The 23,936-nt window shown below is 50.4% G+C and overlaps 2 protein-coding genes across 2 annotated transcripts; one reads left to right on the top strand and one right to left on the bottom strand.

Moving 5' to 3' along the window:
- Positions 1-10,537: 10,537 nt before the first annotated feature.
- LOC133631229 (uncharacterized) lies at positions 10,538-12,755 on the bottom strand. The gene is made up of 2 exons (XM_062023387.1): positions 11,826-12,755; positions 10,538-10,722 (listed from the first exon to the last, which is right to left on the bottom strand). The coding sequence occupies exons 1-2, from the start codon at positions 12,737-12,739 to the stop codon at positions 10,713-10,715; spliced, it is 924 nt and encodes a 307-aa protein (XP_061879371.1). The 5' UTR covers positions 12,740-12,755; the 3' UTR covers positions 10,538-10,712.
- Positions 12,756-17,481: 4,726 nt separating this feature from the next.
- Positions 17,482-18,532, top strand: LOC133631230 (uncharacterized). The gene is made up of 2 exons (XM_062023388.1): positions 17,482-18,122; positions 18,209-18,532. The coding sequence occupies exons 1-2, from the start codon at positions 17,517-17,519 to the stop codon at positions 18,215-18,217; spliced, it is 615 nt and encodes a 204-aa protein (XP_061879372.1). The 5' UTR covers positions 17,482-17,516; the 3' UTR covers positions 18,218-18,532.
- The last annotated feature ends 5,404 nt before the right edge of the window (positions 18,533-23,936 follow it).

Below are 23,936 nucleotides of genomic sequence, written 5' to 3' on the forward strand. Positions count from 1 at the left end.
CACCATGACCGACCCCATTACCAGGGAGTGGTCCCCTGAGGTGGAGCAGGATCGGGGCCCGCGTGGACGGGTGACTCCGGTCCCTTTCCCGGTCTTGTCGCCTTCCTCTCCGGCTACCGAACCATCTGTGGCCCAGAGAGCAACGCGACCTCGCAAGCCGTGCAGCAGACCTGCCGACGACGCTATCGTCGAGGCACCTTTGGTCCGGCCGCAAGGGCCGCGATCGCGGGTCGGTGCTGAGATCGGGGTCCTCCCGGTGGTCTCCGACACGCCGCCTCGCCCGGCTCCACCTGTTGAACACAGTGCGTTGATTTTGATACATGGGGATGAGAATGTGCGGGGGACTCCTGACCAGCCAGAGACGGACCAACACTTACCTGAGCAGTCGGGGTCGCCCACACGGGATCAGTCTTCCCCGGACACGCCTCCACCCTGGTACCTACTCTACCCTGAGCGGTCACAGGAACCCCTCCCGGACCCGCCCATCCCGGACGCGCCTCCTCCGGACACGCCTCCTCCGGACGCGCCTCTTCCGGACACGCCTCTTCCGGACACGCCTCTTCCGGACACGCCCCTCCCGGACACGCCCCTCTTGGACCTACCCGTCCCGGATCCACTCCTCCCGGGCGTGTCCCTCCCGGAGACGTCCGTCCCAGACAGGCCTGTCCTGGGTCTGAGAACCCCAAGTTGGGCCCAACTGTTTTCTGGAAGCCAGAAAAAAACAAAAACAGTCACTTCGCCTTCACAGCCGACAGAAGACAATAGTACGGCGCAGGTTACCACGCCTACGAGTCCGAGCACTGCCAGAAAGCCCACGGTGCACATCAACTCGGATCGAAAAATGATGGATTGGCACCTGTCTGTCAGCAGGAAGGTCGTGGTGATCGGGGACTCTAACCTCAAGCACCTTCCAGCCTTTCGTCACCAGGACATCCAGATCGACAGCTACCCGGGGGCCAGATTTCTCCATGCAGAGGCCATCCTGAAAAAAACAGCAGTTAGTCCTGAGGTTGAGAAGGTGGTCTTAGCATTCGGTATCAATAATAGGGAACAAAAACCCAAGGTTACCACCTTCAAACAGCTCCGGAGGGCCCTTAAAGCGGCCAAAACGACCTTCCCTAATGCCGAAGTCTTCATCCCCCTCCTCAATTTCTCGGAATCCCTGCCCGAGGAACACAAGGACAACCTCCGGCTGATTAACAATTACATCCAAACCCGCCTCCAATTCTTCCCGGCACTCGCCGACGACGATTTTGAAACGGGGAGGGACAAGATCCATTGGACAAAGGACACAGCCAAGAACATGATGAGGCACTGGTATCACTGTTTAAACTTGACCTCCCCAAAAGCCCGACCTTTCGGGGGGGAAACATAAACACAAACAAAAACATCGTAAATTTATCAAAAAATGTCCTACTTACCTCATCGCAGCATTCCCTCCTCGACAAGGGCCTCAGTTTCGTCCCGTCCACCAGCCTCAGTCCAGAGTGGCACCATCAAGTAAAATTCGACCTGCAGGAATATCATAGAAGTGTCAAAACTGCGGTTTTCTATGAAAAGCAAGAGTCTCTTGGGCCGCGACCTTTCACCCCGAGGTCCGATTGGGAGCCCTCACCGGGACTGCTTCCTCCAGAGGTCCAAACGCTGGTCCTGGCGGACGAACACCCGTCGCTCCTATCGGGCTGCGCCCTCGCGGTCGCGCCCAACCTGACGCGGGACGAAACAGAGGCCCTGCATAGCCTGAAAAACAACAGGAACATAATTATTAAGCCGGCAGACAAGGGTAGCGCAGTGGTCATCATGGATAGGTCTCAATATGTCTGGGAGGGCACCAGACAATTGAGTGACACCACCTACTACCAACCATTGGCCACGCCCATTTACCCACAAACGATCCCTATGGTCGAAAACATAGTCAAAAATTTAATGAAAAAACGATTCATTAACCACAAACAAAAGACTTACCTCTTGGGCGAATCGGAGCCCCGCCCCCGTAGGTTCTACTTGCTCCCCAAGATCCACAAGGAACGACACAAGTGGAGCCGACCGTACGAGATACCCCCGGGCAGGCCCATTGTGTCCGACTGCGGCAGTGAAACCTACAGGACGGCGGCGTTTATAGATTACTTTTTGACCCCACTCTCCATTAAACACGAGAGTTATCTTAAGGACACATATGACTTTATTGACAAAATTAAAAATTTGATCATTCCCCAAGAGGCAGTCTTGTTTACCATTGATATTGATAGTTTGTACACGAATATTGACATTGACCAGGGCATCCAAGCCGTCAAAAACATTTTTTATAAATACCGAGATGTTAGCAGGCCCGAGAAGGAACTCCTCCAGCTTCTCGACATCAACCTCAGGAGGAACGACTTTGAGTTCAATGGCCGGTTCTTTCTACAGATCAAGGGCACGGCCATGGGCAAAAAGTTTGCTCCGGCCTATGCTAACATCTTCATGGCAGAATGGGAGACCTCTGCCCTTGCTGCCTGCGCAATCAGGCCCCTCCATTATTTCAGGTATTTGGATGATATCTGGGGGGTGTGGACTCATTCCATGGAGGAATTTGAGGGGTTCCGCCACACCCTGAATACCCACAACCCCAGTATCACCATTAAGTCCACCACCAGCCCCACGTCAGTGGACTTCCTGGACACTACCACCTTCAAGGGTCCGGATTTCACCTCCACTCACCATTTGGACATTAAGGTGTTTTTTAAAGAGACGGATACCCATGCCCTCCTCCACAAAACCAGCTTCCACCCCCGACACACCTACGCGGGATTGGTGAAGTCCCAGCTGCTGAGGTTCCACCGGATCTGCACCAGGCGGGAGGACTTTGTAACGGCCATGGGAGCCCTGTTCACGGCCCTGAGGAAGAGAGGGTATTCCAGATCCTTCCTCAGGAGACAGTTCAGGTGCTTCCTGGACCAGAAGAAGCCTCCCCCTGGTAAACACATGATCCCCCTCATTACAACCTTCTCGCCTGCGGCGGTACAGATTTCCAGAAGGGTCAAGGGTAACTTTTGTACCTTTGTGGAGAAAAGCGGCAAACTGAAGGACTATTATCTGGTCTCGGCCTACCGCAAAAATCCCAGCCTGGGTGATCTGCTTGTCAGGGCTCGGATCAGTTCCACCGGAGATCCGCCCTCGGCCCGGAGCAGCGCTCCCTTGCGGAACATCCCTTGGCTGGTCAATCGCCACAGCGGTAAGGTCTTCCGGCCGCTGTGCAGAGGAGACGGGCAGGTCAAAAATTGCGTGTATGTTATCCTCTGCCAGCGTTGCCGTGCTATGTATGTTGGTGAAACGGGTAACACCATCGCCACCCGTTTCCACCAACATAAATATAACATTGTCCGGCAGAAGAACACCACCACCTACCTTGTCCAACACTTTATCCGGCACGGGTGGGCTTCTGTCCGGGCGTGTGTGGTCCAAGCCAACTCCAGATGGAGTGCCGCCCAACGGAGGCGGGCGGAAGGCCTCTGGATCCACAGACTGGGTACTAGACACCCGGGGGGGCTCAATGAGACGTGAGTGCGAGCCCGCTGGGCCATAGACGGACCGTGCACACCCTTCTTATTCTTTTTTTTCGCTCTTTTCTATCGCCCCACCCCCACCCTTAGCCCTAACCCTAACCAACTCTCTTTCTCTATGCCTAACCCTAACCAACTCTTTTTCTTTATGCCTAACCCTAACCCTAACTCTAAACCTAACCCTAACCCTAACCCTAACCCCAACCCCAACCCTAACCCTAACCCTAACCCTAACCCTAACCCTAACCCTAACCCCTAACCCCTAACCCCTAACCCCTAACCCTAACCCTAACCCTAACCCTAACCCTAACCCTTTGCCTTGATGTGGAGGGTGTCAGCCCCGCCCCCTTCCTGCTCAAAACCTCCTCCATTCCTGAGACAGGCACATCTCCCTCACAGCGCTCGATGAGAGGACATCACGCTGCAGAGAAAACATGGAGAAGCCAAAGCCAGCCTGATGAGGCTTGACAAGCCGAAACGCGTCGCTGGAATCAGGTCCAACAATGTGTTTGACATCACATCTAATGCTTTTGTGATTTCTTTCTTGCAGGGTGCCCTGAGGGCCTACCGTTGGAGCTTGACGTTACCGGCACGGGCTGAAGCAGGACAGTGCATCCTTGCCCATCCCCATTCCCCTAACCCTAACCCAACAACACCTAACTTGGCCAGTGCCGCCAGTCCGTGCGCAGGTGTCTTGTCTCCTCGGTGGACCTGACGGGTGCCTTGTGGGTGAGTTATCCTTTTGCGGCAGGTGTGATGGGGGCAACAAGTCATAAACTTGAAAGACTTGTTTTAAACACATTGTAAATAGGAGTTTGAGGGAGATCAAGGCATATATCTTTTTGCCTTGATGTGGAGGGTGTCAGCCCCGCCCCCTTCCTGCTCAAAACCTCCTCCATTCCTGAGACAGGCACATCTCCCTCACAGCGCTCGATGAGAGGACATCACGCTGCAGAGAAAACATGGAGAAGCCAAAGCCAGCCTGATGAGGCTTGACAAGCCGAAACGCGTCGCTGGAATCAGGTCCAACAATGTGTTTGACATCACATCTAATGCTTTTGTGATTTCTTTCTTGCAGGGTGCCCTGAGGGCCTACCGTTGGAGCTTGACGTTACCGGCACGGGCTGAAGCAGGACAGTGCATCCTTGCCCATCCCCATTCCCCTAACCCTAACCCAACAACACCTAACTTGGCCAGTGCCGCCAGTCCGTGCGCAGGTGTCTTGTCTCCTCGGTGGACCTGACGGGTGCCTTGTGGGTGAGTTATCCTTTTGCGGCAGGTGTGATGGGGGCAACAAGTCATAAACTTGAAAGACTTGTTTTAAACACATTGTAAATAGGAGTTTGAGGGAGATCAAGGCATATATCTTTTTGCCTTGATGTGGAGGGTGTCAGCCCCGCCCCCTTCCTGCTCAAAACCTCCTCCATTCCTGAGACAGGCACATCTCCCTCACAGCGCTCGATGAGAGGACATCACGCTGCAGAGAAAACATGGAGAAGCCAAAGCCAGCCTGATGAGGCTTGACAAGCCGAAACGCGTCGCTGGAATCAGGTCCAACAATGTGTTTGACATCACATCTAATGCTTTTGTGATTTCTTTCTTGCAGGGTGCCCTGAGGGCCTACCGTTGGAGCTTGACGTTACCGGCACGGGCTGAAGCAGGACAGTGCATCCTTGCCCATCCCCATTCCCCTAACCCTAACCCAACAACACCTAACTTGGCCAGTGCCGCCAGTCCGTGCGCAGGTGTCTTGTCTCCTCGGTGGACCTGACGGGTGCCTTGTGGGTGAGTTATCCTTTTGCGGCAGGTGTGATGGGGGCAACAAGTCATAAACTTGAAAGACTTGTTTTAAACACATTGTAAATAGGAGTTTGAGGGAGATCAAGGCATATATCTTTTTGCCTTGATGTGGAGGGTGTCAGCCCCGCCCCCTTCCTGCTCAAAACCTCCTCCATTCCTGAGACAGGCACATCTCCCTCACAGCGCTCGATGAGAGGACATCACGCTGCAGAGAAAACATGGAGAAGCCAAAGCCAGCCTGATGAGGCTTGACAAGCCGAAACGCGTCGCTGGAATCAGGTCCAACAATGTGTTTGACATCACATCTAATGCTTTTGTGATTTCTTTCTTGCAGGGTGCCCTGAGGGCCTACCGTTGGAGCTTGACGTTACCGGCACGGGCTGAAGCAGGACAGTGCATCCTTGCCCATCCCCATTCCCCTAACCCTAACCCAACAACACCTAACTTGGCCAGTGCCGCCAGTCCGTGCGCAGGTGTCTTGTCTCCTCGGTGGACCTGACGGGTGCCTTGTGGGTGAGTTATCCTTTTGCGGCAGGTGTGATGGGGGCAACAAGTCATAAACTTGAAAGACTTGTTTTAAACACATTGTAAATAGGAGTTTGAGGGAGATCAAGGCATATATCTTTTTGCCTTGATGTGGAGGGTGTCAGCCCCGCCCCCTTCCTGCTCAAAACCTCCTCCATTCCTGAGACAGGCACATCTCCCTCACAGCGCTCGATGAGAGGACATCACGCTGCAGAGAAAACATGGAGAAGCCAAAGCCAGCCTGATGAGGCTTGACAAGCCGAAACGCGTCGCTGGAATCAGGTCCAACAATGTGTTTGACATCACATCTAATGCTTTTGTGATTTCTTTCTTGCAGGGTGCCCTGAGGGCCTACCGTTGGAGCTTGACGTTACCGGCACGGGCTGAAGCAGGACAGTGCATCCTTGCCCATCCCCATTCCCCTAACCCTAACCCAACAACACCTAACTTGGCCAGTGCCGCCAGTCCGTGCGCAGGTGTCTTGTCTCCTCGGTGGACCTGACGGGTGCCTTGTGGGTGAGTTATCCTTTTGCGGCAGGTGTGATGGGGGCAACAAGTCATAAACTTGAAAGACTTGTTTTAAACACATTGTAAATAGGAGTTTGAGGGAGATCAAGGCATATATCTTTTTGCCTTGATGTGGAGGGTGTCAGCCCCGCCCCCTTCCTGCTCAAAACCTCCTCCATTCCTGAGACAGGCACATCTCCCTCACAGCGCTCGATGAGAGGACATCACGCTGCAGAGAAAACATGGAGAAGCCAAAGCCAGCCTGATGAGGCTTGACAAGCCGAAACGCGTCGCTGGAATCAGGTCCAACAATGTGTTTGACATCACATCTAATGCTTTTGTGATTTCTTTCTTGCAGGGTGCCCTGAGGGCCTACCGTTGGAGCTTGACGTTACCGGCACGGGCTGAAGCAGGACAGTGCATCCTTGCCCATCCCCATTCCCCTAACCCTAACCCAACAACACCTAACTTGGCCAGTGCCGCCAGTCCGTGCGCAGGTGTCTTGTCTCCTCGGTGGACCTGACGGGTGCCTTGTGGGTGAGTTATCCTTTTGCGGCAGGTGTGATGGGGGCAACAAGTCATAAACTTGAAAGACTTGTTTTAAACACATTGTAAATAGGAGTTTGAGGGAGATCAAGGCATATATCTTTTTGCCTTGATGTGGAGGGTGTCAGCCCCGCCCCCTTCCTGCTCAAAACCTCCTCCATTCCTGAGACAGGCACATCTCCCTCACAGCGCTCGATGAGAGGACATCACGCTGCAGAGAAAACATGGAGAAGCCAAAGCCAGCCTGATGAGGCTTGACAAGCCGAAACGCGTCGCTGGAATCAGGTCCAACAATGTGTTTGACATCACATCTAATGCTTTTGTGATTTCTTTCTTGCAGGGTGCCCTGAGGGCCTACCGTTGGAGCTTGACGTTACCGGCACGGGCTGAAGCAGGACAGTGCATCCTTGCCCATCCCCATTCCCCTAACCCTAACCCAACAACACCTAACCCTAACCCTAACCCTAACCCTAACCCTAACCCCTAACCCTAACCCTAACCCTAACCCTAACCCTAACCCTAATAACACAGGAGTCAGAGCTGGATCAAAGCAAACATTTTAATACAGGTAACAAACACATTGATACTTACCTGGGTGTTTGTCCACTGTGTGACGCACACAATACGTCAAGATGACACGTCACACATGTAGGATTAATTTTTGATCAATATTTTTGAGAAGTCGCTGGCGACACTGCAGTGGAGAGCTTGAGCCCCGCCCCCTGCAGTATTCTCCTATAAATAGCTCCTCCTGCCAGAAGGCTCACTCCCTCCCCGGCGGTCGATGAGGGCACATCCTGCTGTAGAGAAATAGGGAAGATGAATTAGCCTCAGGAGACTAGGAGTGCTCCACCTACTGGGAATTAGAAGCGTCCCAGTAGGCATGAGGTAACAGAAAGCCAACCTGATGAGGCCTAGGGGGCCGAAACGCGTAGTTGGACAGCCACAATAGTTTCTGCGCTTGTGTTTGCCACCGCATTCTCATTCGGGGTCTCTGGGGAGTTTTGCGTTTGGCGTGGGCGTCGCCTGACGGGTTGTAGACGGACAGTGCACACCCTTTGCCCCTCCCCCTTACCCTAACCCTAACCCTAACCACAAACCTAACCCGCCAGTGCCTCCAACCCGTCTGTTGGGTGGCGCCCTGCCGTCCGTGGGCCCTCTGGGGACTTTGTTTGTGATGTGGTGGAGGGGTCAAACACATTAATAACACAGGAGTCAGAGCTGGATCAAAGCAAACATTTTAATACAGGTAACAAACACATTGATACTTACCTGGGTGTTTGTCCACTGTGTGACGCACACAATACGTCAAGATGACACGTCACACATGTAGGATTAATTTTTGATCAATATTTTTGAGAAGTCGCTGGCGACACTGCAGTGGAGAGCTTGAGCCCCGCCCCCTGCAGTATTCTCCTATAAATAGCTCCTCCTGCCAGAAGGCTCACTCCCTCCCCGGCGGTCGATGAGGGCACATCCTGCTGTAGAGAAATAGGGAAGATGAATTAGCCTCAGGAGACTAGGAGTGCTCCACCTACTGGGAATTAGAAGCGTCCCAGTAGGCATGAGGTAACAGAAAGCCAACCTGATGAGGCCTAGGGGGCCGAAACGCGTAGTTGGACAGCCACAATAGTTTCTGCGCTTGTGTTTGCCACCGCATTCTCATTCGGGGTCTCTGGGGAGTTTTGCGTTTGGCGTGGGCGTCGCCTGACGGGTTGTAGACGGACAGTGCACACCCTTTGCCCCTCCCCCTTACCCTAACCCTAACCCTAACCACAAACCTAACCCTAACCCTAACCCTAACCCTAACCCCTAACCCCTAACCCTAACCCTAACCCTAACCCTAACCCCCTAACCCTAACCCTAACCCTAACCCTAACCCCTAACCCTAACCCTAACCCCAACCCTAACCCTAACCCTAACCCTAACCCTAACCCTAACCCTAACCCCTAACCCTAACCCTAACCCTAACCCTAACCCTAACCCTAACCCGCCAGTGCCTCCAACCCGTCTGTTGGGTGGCGCCCTGCCGTCCGTGGGCCCTCTGGGGACTTTGTTTGTGATGTGGTGGAGGGGTCAAACACATTAATAACACAGGAGTCAGAGCTGGATCAAAGCAAACATTTTAATACAGGTAACAAACACATTGATACTTACCTGGGTGTTTGTCCACTGTGTGACGCACACAATACGTCAAGATGACACGTCACACATGTAGGATTAATTTTTGATCAATATTTTTGAGAAGTCGCTGGCGACACTGCAGTGGAGAGCTTGAGCCCCGCCCCCTGCAGTATTCTCCTATAAATAGCTCCTCCTGCCAGAAGGCTCACTCCCTCCCCGGCGGTCGATGAGGGCACATCCTGCTGTAGAGAAATAGGGAAGATGAATTAGCCTCAGGAGACTAGGAGTGCTCCACCTACTGGGAATTAGAAGCGTCCCAGTAGGCATGAGGTAACAGAAAGCCAACCTGATGAGGCCTAGGGGGCCGAAACGCGTAGTTGGACAGCCACAATAGTTTCTGCGCTTGTGTTTGCCACCGCATTCTCATTCGGGGTCTCTGGGGAGTTTTGCGTTTGGCGTGGGCGTCGCCTGACGGGTTGTAGACGGACAGTGCACACCCTTTGCCCCTCCCCCTTACCCTAACCCTAACCCTAACCACAAACCTAACCCGCCAGTGCCTCCAACCCGTCTGTTGGGTGGCGCCCTGCCGTCCGTGGGCCCTCTGGGGACTTTGTTTGTGATGTGGTGGAGGGGTCAAACACATTAATAACACAGGAGTCAGAGCTTGATCAAAGCAAACATTTTAATACAGGTAACAAACACATTGATACTTACCTGGGTGTTTGTCCACTGTGTGACGCACACAATACGTCAAGATGACACGTCACACATGTAGGATTAATTTTTGATCAATATTTTTGAGAAGTCGCTGGCGACACTGCAGTGGAGAGCTTGAGCCCCGCCCCCTGCAGTATTCTCCTATAAATAGCTCCTCCTGCCAGAAGGCTCACTCCCTCCCCGGCGGTCGATGAGGGCACATCCTGCTGTAGAGAAATAGGGAAGATGAATTAGCCTCAGGAGACTAGGAGTGCTCCACCTACTGGGAATTAGAAGCGTCCCAGTAGGCATGAGGTAACAGAAAGCCAACCTGATGAGGCCTAGGGGGCCGAAACGCGTAGTTGGACAGCCACAATAGTTTCTGCGCTTGTGTTTGCCACCGCATTCTCATTCGGGGTCTCTGGGGAGTTTTGCGTTTGGCGTGGGCGTCGCCTGACGGGTTGTAGACGGACAGTGCACACCCTTTGCCCCTCCCCCTTACCCTAACCCTAACCCTAACCACAAACCTAACCCTAACCCTAACCCTAACCCTAACCCTAACCCCTAACCCTAACCCTAACCCTAACCCTAACCCCTAACCCCTAACCCTAACCCTAACCCTAACCCTTTTCTATCGCCCCACCCCACCCTTAGCCCTAACCCTAACCAACTCTCTTTCTCTATGCCTAACCCTAACCAACTCTTTTTCTTTATGCCTAACCCTAACCCTAACTCTAAACCTAACCCTAACCCTAACCCTAACCCCAACCCCAACCCTAACCCGCCTGTGCCTCTGGTCCACTCACGGCCCGCGCTCTGCCTTGTGGGCCCACCTGGGCCATTTGTGTACACACAAACAACAAAAACAACATCATATTATTCCCACTTACCCTACTTACCTGCATTGTACAGCTACTTACCTGGGTATTCGGACATTCCGGCGCTGGGGGGGCCCCGGATGTCCCAGCACTCCTACGAGGACCTGCAAAAAAATACAAAAAACATCTTAAAAAATCACAAAAAAACCTCAAAAATTCACAAAAACACATTAAAAAACCTGAAAAACTTCCTAAAAACATTGTTGGACCTGTTCGGACTCCATAAAGGAGCCATACTTACCTTGGTCCACGGCTTGGTTCACTGTGCAACTAATAGTGAATTTTTCTAACCTTTTTTTTATATATAGTATAGTATATATCTGTATATGTGGACATAATTGTACATATATATATATATATATATATATATATATATATATATATATATATATATATATATATATATATATATATATATATATATATATAATTTTTTTTATTATTATATTTTATTATTGATCTTTATTTTAATTCACTATTATAAGCAATTCTATAGGGGTTAATTGTGCTTGGGGCCACACATTCCTGCAGTCACGTGGTTTATCAGTGGAGATTTTTGGCTTTGCAAAAATAATTCCTTATTTTCTGCCAGCCATGACTCCACCCCACCTCTCGCAGCCAATGGCCTCACTTGCCATCTAACCACCAGAGGAGCAACAGCTCACGAAATTGCACGAACAAGCCGATTTTCACACTCATTCAGTTAGACAAGTCTTACGCCTGAAGAAGGTACAGAGAGTACCGAAACGTTGCGAAACAAGACTTGCATTTATCACAAATTTACACTATTTTACCTCCTTTTCTCCCATTTTCCCTCTTTCCCTTTAATTTGGTGCCGTGGCGAGCTGGTCTCCCACGAAGCGAAAAGTCCGTTGACAATTCGCTTACTTACGTTCAGTTTTACAAGCCTAAGTTTCTTAGCTAGTTAGTTCAACCCCTTTCCTTGGGGATTTTTTATCGTTCTTCGCAGAACCGCCCTTAGTTGTTTGTTAATTTGTTTTTTTGTCGAGAGTGCTTCGCATTCTCGGCCATCTTGAGACATCCGGTCCGGGCGGAAGTGCGCCACACAGCGGGCGGAAGCTCGCCGGTTTTCTCTTGTTTCACTTTATATATATATATATTATTTCCCATACAATTTTAATTTCTATTCACCCTACTTACCTTAGTCCCTAATATAATTTTAGCCTACCCACCTTATTCTACTCACCAAAATAACGCATTTTCCAAAAAATGACGGCGTGGGAGGACGAGGAATGGCACCAGGTCCGTCCGCGCGGACGGAAACAGTGCCAGCAGCGCGAGATGGTTCCGCGTTCCCGATCCCCGCATCATAACGACCGCCATTACGGCCAAAACACACAATTTTCCGGCCGTTTTCAGCACCTCACATATGCTGAAGTGACTCGAGGTTGGCCTCATGATCACGATCATTGTTGCGGCGGCCATGGCCGCCCCCAAGGGGACACGCGTCGCCGTGATCATGACGCGCGGCACCGTGATCATGACGCGCGTCACCGTGATCATGACGCGCGTCACCGTGAGCATGACGCGCGTCACCGTGATCGCGACGCGCATCACCGTGATCGCGACGCGCGTGACCGTAATCATGGCGCGCGTGACCGTGATCGTGGCGCGCGTGACCGGGATCATGACGCGCGTGACCGGGATCATGACGCTCGTGACCGGGATCATGACGCGCGTGGCCGGGATCTTGACGCGCGTCGCCGGGATCATGACGCGCGTCACCGGGATCATAACGCGCGTGAGATACGAGACAGCGCCCCACAGTGGCGAAACAACGACACTGCACGCCAAAATAATAACACATTTTTCAGAGGCTTCCAACCGCAACATCCCAATTTTCCGGCAGATGACATGCCCCGCCAAAACAGGGGAAATTTCCACCCTACCCATGATAACCCTCCCTATCCCAGGGGGACTCATAGGGCAAATCATAGGGGTAACAAACAACACAAAACAGCACGGGGAAAACGCCGCAAAGAAAGAACAGCCAAGATTAACCAGGCACATCCCCCCAGGGCATCTTCTCCTGACAATCTGGACCCCGACTTTAGCTCCATAGCTAGAATTATGTACAACATCATTAAAGTGGTACATCATTTAAAAAACGTCAGCAAGGAACAACAACCACTTACCATCACGAGGATGGAACTTGCTTTGACGACGGGAATCAGACCAGCTGTTACCAACCCCGACACAGAAGACCGGATAAAGGGTAATGCAAAAAATTGGGCACATTCTACAATTATAATTCTTAGGGAACATTACCATAAAACACTGCAATCAGAAGCTGATAAACTGGGGGAATTTATTTCACACAATTGGGAAGCCCCATTCAAAGTGGCCTCGGCGTGGGCCAAGACACACCTAGGGCGCAGGCTGACGACTGAGACGCTCCAGCAGGCCCAGTCTCAGGTGGACTCGGTCTTGGTTGACACCCGGGCCGTTGAGGAGGTGTTGCCCCCAGCGCGGCGCCGACGTACCGAGCCTCGAGCGGACTCGGACTCGTTGGACAACCGCGTTGTCATGGAGGTGGTGCACCCCTCGCTGCCCCCGCCGGTCATTCTACCAACTGCCGCTGCACACGCCACGGTGTCCACCATGACCGACCCCATTACCAGGGAGTGGTCCCCTGAGGTGGAGCAGGATCGGGGCCCGCGTGGACGGGTGACTCCGGTCCCTTTCCCGGTCTTGTCGCCTTCCTCTCCGGCTACCGAACCATCTGTGGCCCAGAGAGCAACGCGACCTCGCAAGCCGTGCAGCAGACCTGCCGACGACGCTATCGTCGAGGCACCTTTGGTCCGGCCGCAAGGGCCGCGATCGCGGGTCGGTGCTGAGATCGGGGTCCTCCCGGTGGTCTCCGACACGCCGCCTCGCCCGGCTCCACCTGTTGAACACAGTGCGTTGATTTTGATACATGGGGATGAGAATGTGCGGGGGACTCCTGACCAGCCAGAGACGGACCAACACTTACCTGAGCAGTCGGGGTCGCCCACACGGGATCAGTCTTCCCCGGACACGCCTCCACCCTGGTACCTACTCTACCCTGAGCGGTCACAGGAACCCCTCCCGGACCCGCCCATCCCGGACGCGCCTCCTCCGGACACGCCTCCTCCGGACGCGCCTCTTCCGGACACGCCTCTTCCGGACACGCCTCTTCCGGACACGCCCCTCCCGGACACGCCCCTCTTGGACCTACCCGTCCCGGATCCACTCCTCCCGGGCGTGCCCCTCCCGGAGACGTCCGTCCCAGACAGGCCTGTCCTGGGTCTGAGAACCCCAAGTTGGGCCCAACTGTTTTCTGGAAGCCAGAAAAAAACAAAAACAGTCACTTCGCCTTCACAGCCGACAGAAGACAATAGTACGGCGCAGGTTACCACGCCTACGAGTCCGAGCACTGCCAGAAAGCCCACTGTGCACATCAACTCGGATCGAAAAATGATGGATTGGCACCTGTCTGTCAGCAGGAAGGTCGTGGTGATCGGGGACTCTAACCTCAAGCACCTTCCAGCCTTTCGTCACCAGGACATCCAGATCGACAGCTACCCGGGGGCCAGATTTCTCCATGCAGAGGCCATCCTGAAAAAAACAGCAGTTAGTCCTGAGGTTGAGAAGGTGGTCTTAGCATTCGGTATCAATAATAGGGAACAAAAACCCAAGGTTACCACCTTCAAACAGCTCCGGAGGGCCCTTAAAGCGGCCAAAACGACCTTCCCTAATGCCGAAGTCTTCATCCCCCTCCTCAATTTCTCGGAATCCCTGCCCGAGGAACACAAGGACAACCTCCGGCTGATTAACAATTACATCCAAACCCGCCTCCAATTCTTCCCGGCACTCGCCGACGACGATTTTGAAACGGGGAGGGACAAGATCCATTGGACAAAGGACACAGCCAAGAACATGATGAGGCACTGGTATCACTGTTTAAACTTGACCTCCCCAAAAGCCCGACCTTTCGGGGGGGAAACATAAACACAAACAAAAACATCGTAAATTTATCAAAAAATTTCCTACTTACCTCATCGCAGCATTCCCTCCTCGACAAGGGCCTCAGTTTCGTCCCGTCCACCAGCCTCAGTCCAGAGTGGCACCATCAAGTAAAATTCGACCTGCAGGAATATCATAGAAGTGTCAAAACTGCGGTTTTCTATGAAAAGCAAGAGTCTCTTGGGCCGCGACCTTTCACCCCGAGGTCCGATTGGGAGCCCTCACCGGGACTGCTTCCTCCAGAGGTCCAAACGCTGGTCCTGGCGGACGAACACCCGTCGCTCCTATCGGGCTGCGCCCTCGCGGTCGCGCCCAACCTGACGCGGGACGAAACAGAGGCCCTGCATAGCCTGAAAAACAACAGGAACATAATTATTAAGCCGGCAGACAAGGGTAGCGCAGTGGTCATCATGGATAGGTCTCAATATGTCTGGGAGGGCACCAGACAATTGAGTGATACCACCTACTACCAACCATTGGCCACGCCCATTTACCCACAAACGATCCCTATGGTCGAAAACATAGTCAAAAATTTAATGAAAAAACGATTCATTAACCACAAACAAAAGACTTACCTCTTGGGCGAATCGGAGCCCCGCCCCCGTAGGTTCTACTTGCTCCCCAAGATCCACAAGGAACGACACAAGTGGAGCCGACCGTACGAGATACCCCCGGGCAGGCCCATTGTGTCCGACTGCGGCAGTGAAACCTACAGGACGGCGGCGTTTATAGATTACTTTTTGACCCCACTCTCCATTAAACACGAGAGTTATCTTAAGGACACATATGACTTTATTGACAAAATTAAAAATTTGATCATTCCCCAAGAGGCAGTCTTGTTTACCATTGATATTGATAGTTTGTACACGAATATTGACATTGACCAGGGCATCCAAGCCGTCAAAAACATTTTTTATAAATACCGAGATGTTAGCAGGCCCGAGAAGGAACTCCTCCAGCTTCTCGACATCAACCTCAGGAGGAACGACTTTGAGTTCAATGGCCGGTTCTTTCTACAGATCAAGGGCACGGCCATGGGCAAAAAGTTTGCTCTGGCCTATGCTAACATCTTCATGGCAGAATGGGAGACCTCTGCCCTTGCTGCCTGCGCAATCAGGCCCCTCCATTATTTCAGGTATTTGGATGATATCTGGGGGGTGTGGACTCATTCCATGGAGGAATTTGAGGGGTTCCGCCACACCCTGAATACCCACAACCCCAGTATCACCATTAAGTCCACCACCAGCCCCACGTCAGTGGACTTCCTGGACACTACCACCTTCAAGGGTCCGGATTTCACCTCCACTCACCATTTGGACATTAAGGTGTTTTTTAAAGAGACGGATACCCATGCCCTCCTCCACAAAACCAGCTTCCACCCCCGACACACCTACGCGGGATTGGTGAAGTCCCAGCTGCTGAGGTTCCACCGGATCTGCACCAGGCGGGAGGACTTTGTAACGGCCATGGGAGCCCTGTTCACGGCCCTGAGGAAGAGAGGGTATTCCAGATCCTTCCTCAGGAGACAGTTCAGGTGCTTCCTGGACCAGAAGAAGCCTCCCCCTGGTAAACACATGATCCCCCTCATTACAACCTTCTCGCCTGCGGCGGTACAGGTTTCCAGAAGGGTCAAGGGTAACTTTTGTACCTTTGTGGAGAAAAGCGGCAAACTGAAGGACTATTATCTGGTCTCGGCCTACCGCAAAAATCCCAGCCTGGGTGATCTGCTTGTCAGGGCTCGGATCAGTTCCACCGGAGATCCGCCCTCGGCCCGGAGCAGCGCTCCCTTGCGGAACATCCCTTGGCTGGTCAATCGCCACAGCGGTAAGGTCTTCCGGCCGCTGTGCAGAGGAGACGGGCAGGTCAAAAATTGCGTGTATGTTATCCTCTGCCAGCGTTGCCGTGCTATGTATGTTGGTGAAACGGGTAACACCATCGCCACCCGTTTCCACCAACATAAATATAACATTGTCCGGCAGAAGAACACCACCACCTACCTTGTCCAACACTTTATCCGGCACGGGTGGGCTTCTGTCCGGGCGTGTGTGGTCCAAGCCAACTCCAGATGGAGTGCCGCCCAACGGAGGCGGGCGGAAGGCCTCTGGATCCACAGACTGGGTACTAGACACCCGGGGGGGCTCAATGAGGCGTGAGTGCGAGCCCGCTGGGCCATAGACGGACCGTGCACACCCTTCTTATTCTTTTTTTTCGCTCTTTTCTATCGCCCCACCCCCACCCTTAGCCCTAACCCTAACCAACTCTCTTTCTCTATGCCTAACCCTAACCAACTCTTTTTCTTTATGCCTAACCCTAACCCTAACTCTAAACCTAACCCTAACCCTAACCCCAACCCTAACCCTAACCCTACCCTAACCCTAACCCTAACCCTAACCTAACCCTAACCCTAACCCCTAACCCTAACCCTAACCCTTTTTTTCTTTAGACTATTTTCTGTGACTTATCTCACCTGATGAAGGTTTAATGCCGAAACGTTGCTAGGATTTGTCACAGTTGATATTTGCAAATAAATAGTACTATTTTTTCGAAATTTGAATTTTTCATTTTTCTATTTTACCTGCCCATTGACACATTGACTAAATACCTCCGCATTGCCTGCTTTATATTTTTAACAATGTTTGGGTTTTCGAAAAGTCAAAACCCTTCGTTCATGGCTTGTGTCAATAACACAAGCCATGCGGCGCCACCATTTTGGCTAACTGCCAGCGCCGATGAAGAAGGGCGCGGCCTCAACTCTGTGTCGCGCTCTGGCCAATCAGATCAAGATGGGCGTGGCCGAAACTCTGAGTCACGCCCCGGCCAAACAGCAGGCAATAACAATCAGAACGGAGATGGGCTCCAAGACAACAATTTCGGCCTCAAAATTAAATGCATGCAAAACATCATCACAGTTTTGCATCATTTGGAAAACATTAATAAGTCTGAACAGCCACAGACTATTTTTAAAATGGCAAATGCACTGGCCAATAGGATCAGGCCTGCATTAAACAATGCCGACACACAGGCTTGTATTGCTATTAATGCCAAAAATTGGGCAGAGGCTACAATGGACATTTTAAAGAAGCATTACGTAATATCATTACAAATTGTGAAGGACAAGCTGACTCCTGTAATTGGCTACAACGGGAGGTCCTCCTTTTTTATTGCTTCTAACTGGGCCAGAAAAAAGTTTGGCACAAAGATGACCTTTGACACCTTACAACTGGCGGAGAGCCAAATAGCTTCGCTGGTGGTGACACCCAAAGGCCACAACGCACGAGCTGTTCCACCAGGACGGAGCGATGGCGCCGGGGCGAAGACGCCTGTCTCTGCATCCCAGATTCCTCAGGCCATGGTGGAGATTGGCGGCGAGTTCCCTCCTCCTTCCTGCTTGGCGCCGGCTGTCCTGATGTCTCCGCAGTCCGACACACACGCAGAAGCTTCCTGCTCCGCTCCTGTGACGCAAGACGGCAGACGAAGGCGAGAATGCAGATGGCCCGTGAGTGACCCGAGACCCAGGAACATCGGACCCCGCGCGCCCCAGGTACAGAGTGCGACTTGTGGTGGACCCCCTCCCAACTGCAGGCGACCTGAGACGGAGAGGACGAGACGACTGAGCGCTGAACGCATCGTGCCTCCTGACCACAGCTCGCGCACACCCGTCGGTGTCCAGCCAGCCACAGAGGTCGGTGCGGTGACTTGGAGGTTCCCCACTGACGGGCTGACACGCTGGTTTCAAAGATGGACGGGCCTACCACACAATCCCCATATTTCGGGTTGGTGTCTTAATAAGGAGCAAATGGTCTAATTTTGTGGGTGTTGTCTGGTTTGACTCCTTCAGGGACTTCCGGGGGGTTCTGCGTCTGGCGGAGCCCAACTTGGCGGAGGGTTGATTGGACCGTGCATCCCCTTCCCAATTCTCTCTCTCTCTCTCTCTCTCTCTCTCTCTCTCTCTCTCTCTCTAACTCTCTCTCTCTCTCTAACTCTCTCTCTCTCTCTCTCAATTCAATTCAATTTCAATTCAAAGGGGCTTTATTGACATGGGAAACAAACGTTTACATTGCCAAAGCCAGCATTAAAACAATCAATCAAAACAATTAAAATGTATCAAACTTAAGCACCTATTGAAATTAAAAGTATGTACAATTAAAATATAGGTCTACTATACTAAAGATGTGTGTGAACAGAGCTGTGTCACATTACAGCTTTAAAAAATGTTAAGACTAATTTAAAATATAAGATTATAATAATAAAAAGTAATAAAATAAGGTAAACTATAGAGTTGTGCAAAACATTTAAATAAAGATGCATATGTATACATTCAAGTAAGGATCAAAACAATTAAAATGTATCAAACTTAAGCACCTATTGAAATTGAAATTAAAACTATGTACAATTAAAATATAGGTCTACTATACTAAAGAGCTGTGTGAACAGAGCTGTGTCACATTGCAACTTTAAAAATGTTAAGACTAATTAAAATATAACATTATAGTAATAAAATAAGATAAACTATAGAGTTGTGCAAAACGTTTAAATAAAGATGCATATATGTATACATTCAAGTAAAGATGGCTTAAAAATAGCAGCAGTTTTCCAAGTGTATTTGAACGTATATGCTCTGTTTGTGGGTAGATCTATGTACAGATGTCCGTATAGTACAAATAGTGCAGGAATAGTCTTTATGGTGGTTGTATTCCATTGGATGTCCTTTTCTTGTCGCAACGGCTCACGAATCTTGCTGCTGTGTTTGCACATTGCTTTACTTCCCCCAGTAGGTATGGGAGTTTGTCGTTAATTGTCATGTTTTCAAACTCTCTTTGGGTATTTGCCATTTGTGGGAAGTATATGTCTCTGATGTCTTGGTACAGTGGGCAGGTTGTTAGGAAGTGCAGTTCAGTTTCTACCGCACCCTGTGTGCATTGGTTGCACAGTCTGTCTTCTCTTGGGAGCCAGGTCTGCCTATGGCGGCCTTTCTCGATGGCTAGGCTGTGCTCACTGAGTCTGTACATAGTCAAGGATCTCCTTAGTTTTGGATCGGTCACAGTGCTCAGGTATTCTGCCAATGTGTATTCTCTGTGTAGGGCCAAATAGCATTCCAATTTGCTCTGGTTTTGGGTTGATTCTTTCCAATGTGTCAGATAGTTTTCTTTTTGTTTTCTTATAATTTGGTTTAGTCCAGTGTGGTTTCTGTCTGGTGGTTTTGCTTGTGTTTGTGAGCAGAGTCCCTGAACCAGCTGGCTGAGCGGGCATCTCTCTAGGGTCTCTCTGTAGGTGAGGGCTTTGTTATGGAGCGTGTCTGGGTCACTTTCTTTTAAGTGGTTATAAAATTTGACTGCTCTCTTTTGGATCTTGATTATTAGTGGGTATCTTCCTAATTCTGCTCTGCATGCATTATTTGGTGTTTTCCGTTGGGTGCGGAGAATGGATTTGCAAAATTCTGCATGCAGAGTCTCGATTTGGTGTTTGTCCCATTTTGCAAAATCTTGGTTAGCAAGAGGGCCCCAGACCTCGCAGCCGTACAGGGAAATGGGTTCTATGACGGAGTCTAATATTTTGAGCCAGATTTGAATAGGAATGTCTAGTTTGATGTTCCTTTTGATAGCGTAGAAAGCCCTTCTTGCCTTATCTCTCAGGTCGTTCACAGCTTGGTTGAAATTCCCTGTGGCACTGATGTTTAGGCCGAGATAGGTATAGTTTTTTGTGTATTCTAGGGCAGTTGTATCTAGGAGGAATTTGTGTTTGTGGTGATGGAGGCTGGGTCTTTTTTGGAATATCATAACTTTTGTCTTGGTTAGGTTGACTGTCAATGCCCAGGTCTTGGAAAATGTGTGTAGAAGATCAAGGTGCTGTTGTAGACCTTCTTTTGTTGGAGACAGCAGCACCAGATCGTCTGCAAACAGTAGGCATTTGGCTTCTGTGTCTACTAGGGGGATGCCAGGTGATGTAGCTTGTTCCAATGTTTTTGCCAATTCATTGATGTATATGTTGAAGAGGGTTGGACTCAAACTGCATCCCTGTCTAACCCCACGGCCTTGAGGAAAGAAGTCTGTATGTTTTTCACCAATCTTCACTGCACATTTGTTGTTGGTGTACATTGACTTTATGATGTCATATGTTTTCCCTCCGATGCCACTTTCTAGCAATTTGTATAGCAGACCCTCGTGCCAGATTGAGTCGAATGCTTTTTGGAAGTCAACAAAGCAGGAGTATATTTTGCTTTTGTTTTTGTTAATTTGGTTGTCAATTAGGGTGCTGAGGGTGAAAATGTGGTCTGTTGTACGGTGATTTGGTAGGAAGCCTATTTGTGATTTGCTCAGGGCATTATTGTTTGTAAGGAAATTTACAAGTCTGTGGTTGATGATCATACAGAAGATTTTACCGAGGTTGCTGTTGACACAGATCCCACGGTAATTATTGGGGTCAAATTTGTCTCCACTTTTGTGAAGCGGTATTATTAGTCCTTGGTTCCAAATATTGGGGAAGATCCCAGAGCTAAGGACAATGTTGAGGAGTTTTAGTATAGCCAATTGGAATTTGGAGTCTGTGAATTTGATCATTTCATTTAGGATACCATCAGCACCGCAGGCCTTCTTGGTTTTAAGTGATTTTATTTTGTCCTGTAGTTCTTGTATAGTAATTGGGGAGTCTAGCGGGTTCTGGTAGTTTTTTATTGTTGACTCTAGGCTTTGTAGTTTATGTTGTATGTGTTTTTGCTGTTCATTTTTTTGTATTGGGCTATAGAGATTGGAGAAGTGGTTTACCCATACATCTCCATTTTGGATGGGTAGGTCCTCATGTTTTTGTTTGTTTAGTTTGTTCCAGTTTTCCCAGAAGTTGTTTGTTTTTATGGATTCCTCTATATCATGTAGCTGGTTTCTAACATGTTGGTCCCTTTTTTTCCTGACTGTATTTTTATACTGTTTCAGGGTTTCGCCGTATTGGAGACGTGTGTTCTGGTTGTCTGGGTCTCTGTGTTTTTGGTTTGATAGGTTTCTTAAATTTTTTCTGAGATTTTTACAGTCATTATCATACCATTTGTCGTGGGTATTAATATTCTTCCTCATTTTTCTATTTGAGGCCTTTAGGTTGGATAGGGAGGCTGTAAGGTCAAATATATTATTGAGGCTTTCTACCGCCCCGTTTACGCTTTCACTGTTGCATTGGAAGTTCTTTTCCAGGTACTGGTCTAAACATGACTGGACCTTTTGTTGCTGGATAGCATTTTGGAATTCTTCTACACTACTTTCTTTCCATTTGTAGCATTTTTTAATAGTGTGTAGTTTGTTTGGTTTTAGTACTTCCTGGTTGGGTGTTGATCTGTTCAGGTATACAGTGGTTTTGCTGTGGTCTGACAGGGGTGTTAGCGGGCTGACTGTGAACGCTCTGAGAGACGCTAGGCTGAGGTCAGTGATAAAGTAATCTACTGTACTGTTACCTAGAGATGAGCTGTATGTATATCTACCATATGAGTCCCCTCGAAGCCTGCCGTTGACTATGTACAGTCCCAGTGAGCGACAGATCTGTAGGAGTTGTGAGCCATGTTTATTTGTTGCTTGGTCAAAGTTGTTTCTGGGGGGGCATGTTTGAGAGGGGATGTTTTCCCCTCCTGGTAGGTGTTTGTCTCCCTGTGTGCTGATAGTGTCGGGCTCTCGTCCTGTCCTGGCATTGAAGTCCCCACAAACTACAATGTGGCCACAGGCCTGGAAATTGTTTATTTCGTCCTCTAGGATGGAGAACATGTCCTCCTTAAAATATGGGGACTCAATTGGGGGGATGTAGGTGGCACACAGGAAGACATTTTTTTCGGTTGACGTAAGTTCCTTATTTATTTCTAACCAGATGAAAAAAGCTCCGGTTTTGATTAGCTTTATGGAGTGGGTTAGTTCTGATTTGTACCATATTAACATACCTCCCGAGTCTCTCCCTTGTTTTACCCCTGTTAGCTTGGTGGATGGTACCAGCAGCTCTCTGTAGTTTACAGGGCAGCCAGGAGGGCCATCTCCTCTGTGCCATGTCTCTTGTAGGACAATGATGTCTGTGTTTGAGATTTCTGTGGTAAAGTCCGGGTTCCTGCTCTTAATGCCAAGGGCAGTGGACCTCAGACCTTGTATATTCCAGCTTGAAATGGTGAAAGATTTGTATTCCATTATGAAGGTGTTATATTCCAGTGGATTTGGCCTGGACTATGATTGAATAGAGCTCGCTCATTATCTGCTGCACGGTCAGCTCACAGGGTGGGGATCCACCAGGTGTGGGGTTGGCTTGTGCATTTGTGTGGTATGGGGGGGTGGGCAGGAGGGGGTTGGCATGAGAGGAGAGGGCCTAGCCTGGGATCCCGCGGCCTGTGCATAGGTGTATAGCGTGGTCCTGGCCTGGGGTGCAGATCTGTGTGGGGCAGGGTGGGCTCTGGGTGCCGCAGGTCTTCTGGGTGTAGCTCTGGGTGGGGTGTCCGTCTCTCTGTTGCTCCTGTAGGATGAAGTCGGTCTGCGGTTGAGTGCGACGTCTTTCAGGGACTTTGCAAAATGAGGGACTACTGTTTTGAGGATGTGAACAGTGTCGTACATGCTGTTCTGGTCCAGGGTGGGGTGGGATGCCAGGTAGACGTTTTGCTTCATTGCACAGTCTCTGGAGATTTGTGCGTTGAGTCGTTGTATGAAGGCAGGGTGGTAGTCCCATCTGGGTAGCAGTGCAGAAATTACTATTTTTGCACTGGGGAATGTAGAGGTGGCTTTTTCTATCACTCCCTTGACAGATTTGGCCACGTCCTCTCCTGTCTGCGTCCTCAGGTTATTTGTGCCTGTGTGGATGATGATGTGAGTGGGGGATCCCAGCTGGTCCTCTGTCAGAAGCTCCATGGCACGATTGGTATTTTGGCATTTTATTTTTTTTACTCTGTGGTTAGGGAAGAGTCTCTTCTCGTCTACATATTTCCCATTGGAGTCCAAGAGGAGCACCACCTGTGGGCTTTCTCTTTCTTGAGATCTGGTGGAAGGTGTTGGTGCAGGGGTGTCTTGTGTTTGTGACTCCTGGCTGGTGGGGGGGGTTGGGGGTGTTGGAGATGGGATCTCTTGGTGTGTGGCTTGATGGTTGTCGTCTGGACCTTCTTTTGTTTCCATTCTTAACGCTTCCACCTCCTTTTTTAGTTTATTCATCTCTTCCCTGATTTGAAGTGTCTCCTGTCTTGACGCCTCCCCCTTGTCTTGGAGTTTTTTAATCTCTTGCTGGAGTGTTTTCACCACAGCCCAGAGAGCAGGTCCCTCTTCCTCTGCGTCTCTAAATCTGGGTGGGGGGGTTGACTTAATTAAGTGTT

Source organism: Entelurus aequoreus, linkage group LG16, assembly GCF_033978785.1.
Source record: "Entelurus aequoreus isolate RoL-2023_Sb linkage group LG16, RoL_Eaeq_v1.1, whole genome shotgun sequence".
Lineage (NCBI taxonomy): Eukaryota > Metazoa > Chordata > Actinopteri > Syngnathiformes > Syngnathidae > Entelurus > Entelurus aequoreus.

Excerpts from the sequence above, each read along its gene's own strand:
- LOC133631230 (XM_062023388.1), top strand. The coding sequence starts at position 17,517 with ATGCAAAACATCATCACAGTTTTGCATCATTTGGAAAACATTAATAAG.
- LOC133631229 (XM_062023387.1), bottom strand. The coding sequence starts at position 12,739 with ATGATGTACCACTTTAATGATGTTGTACATAATTCTAGCTATGGAGCT.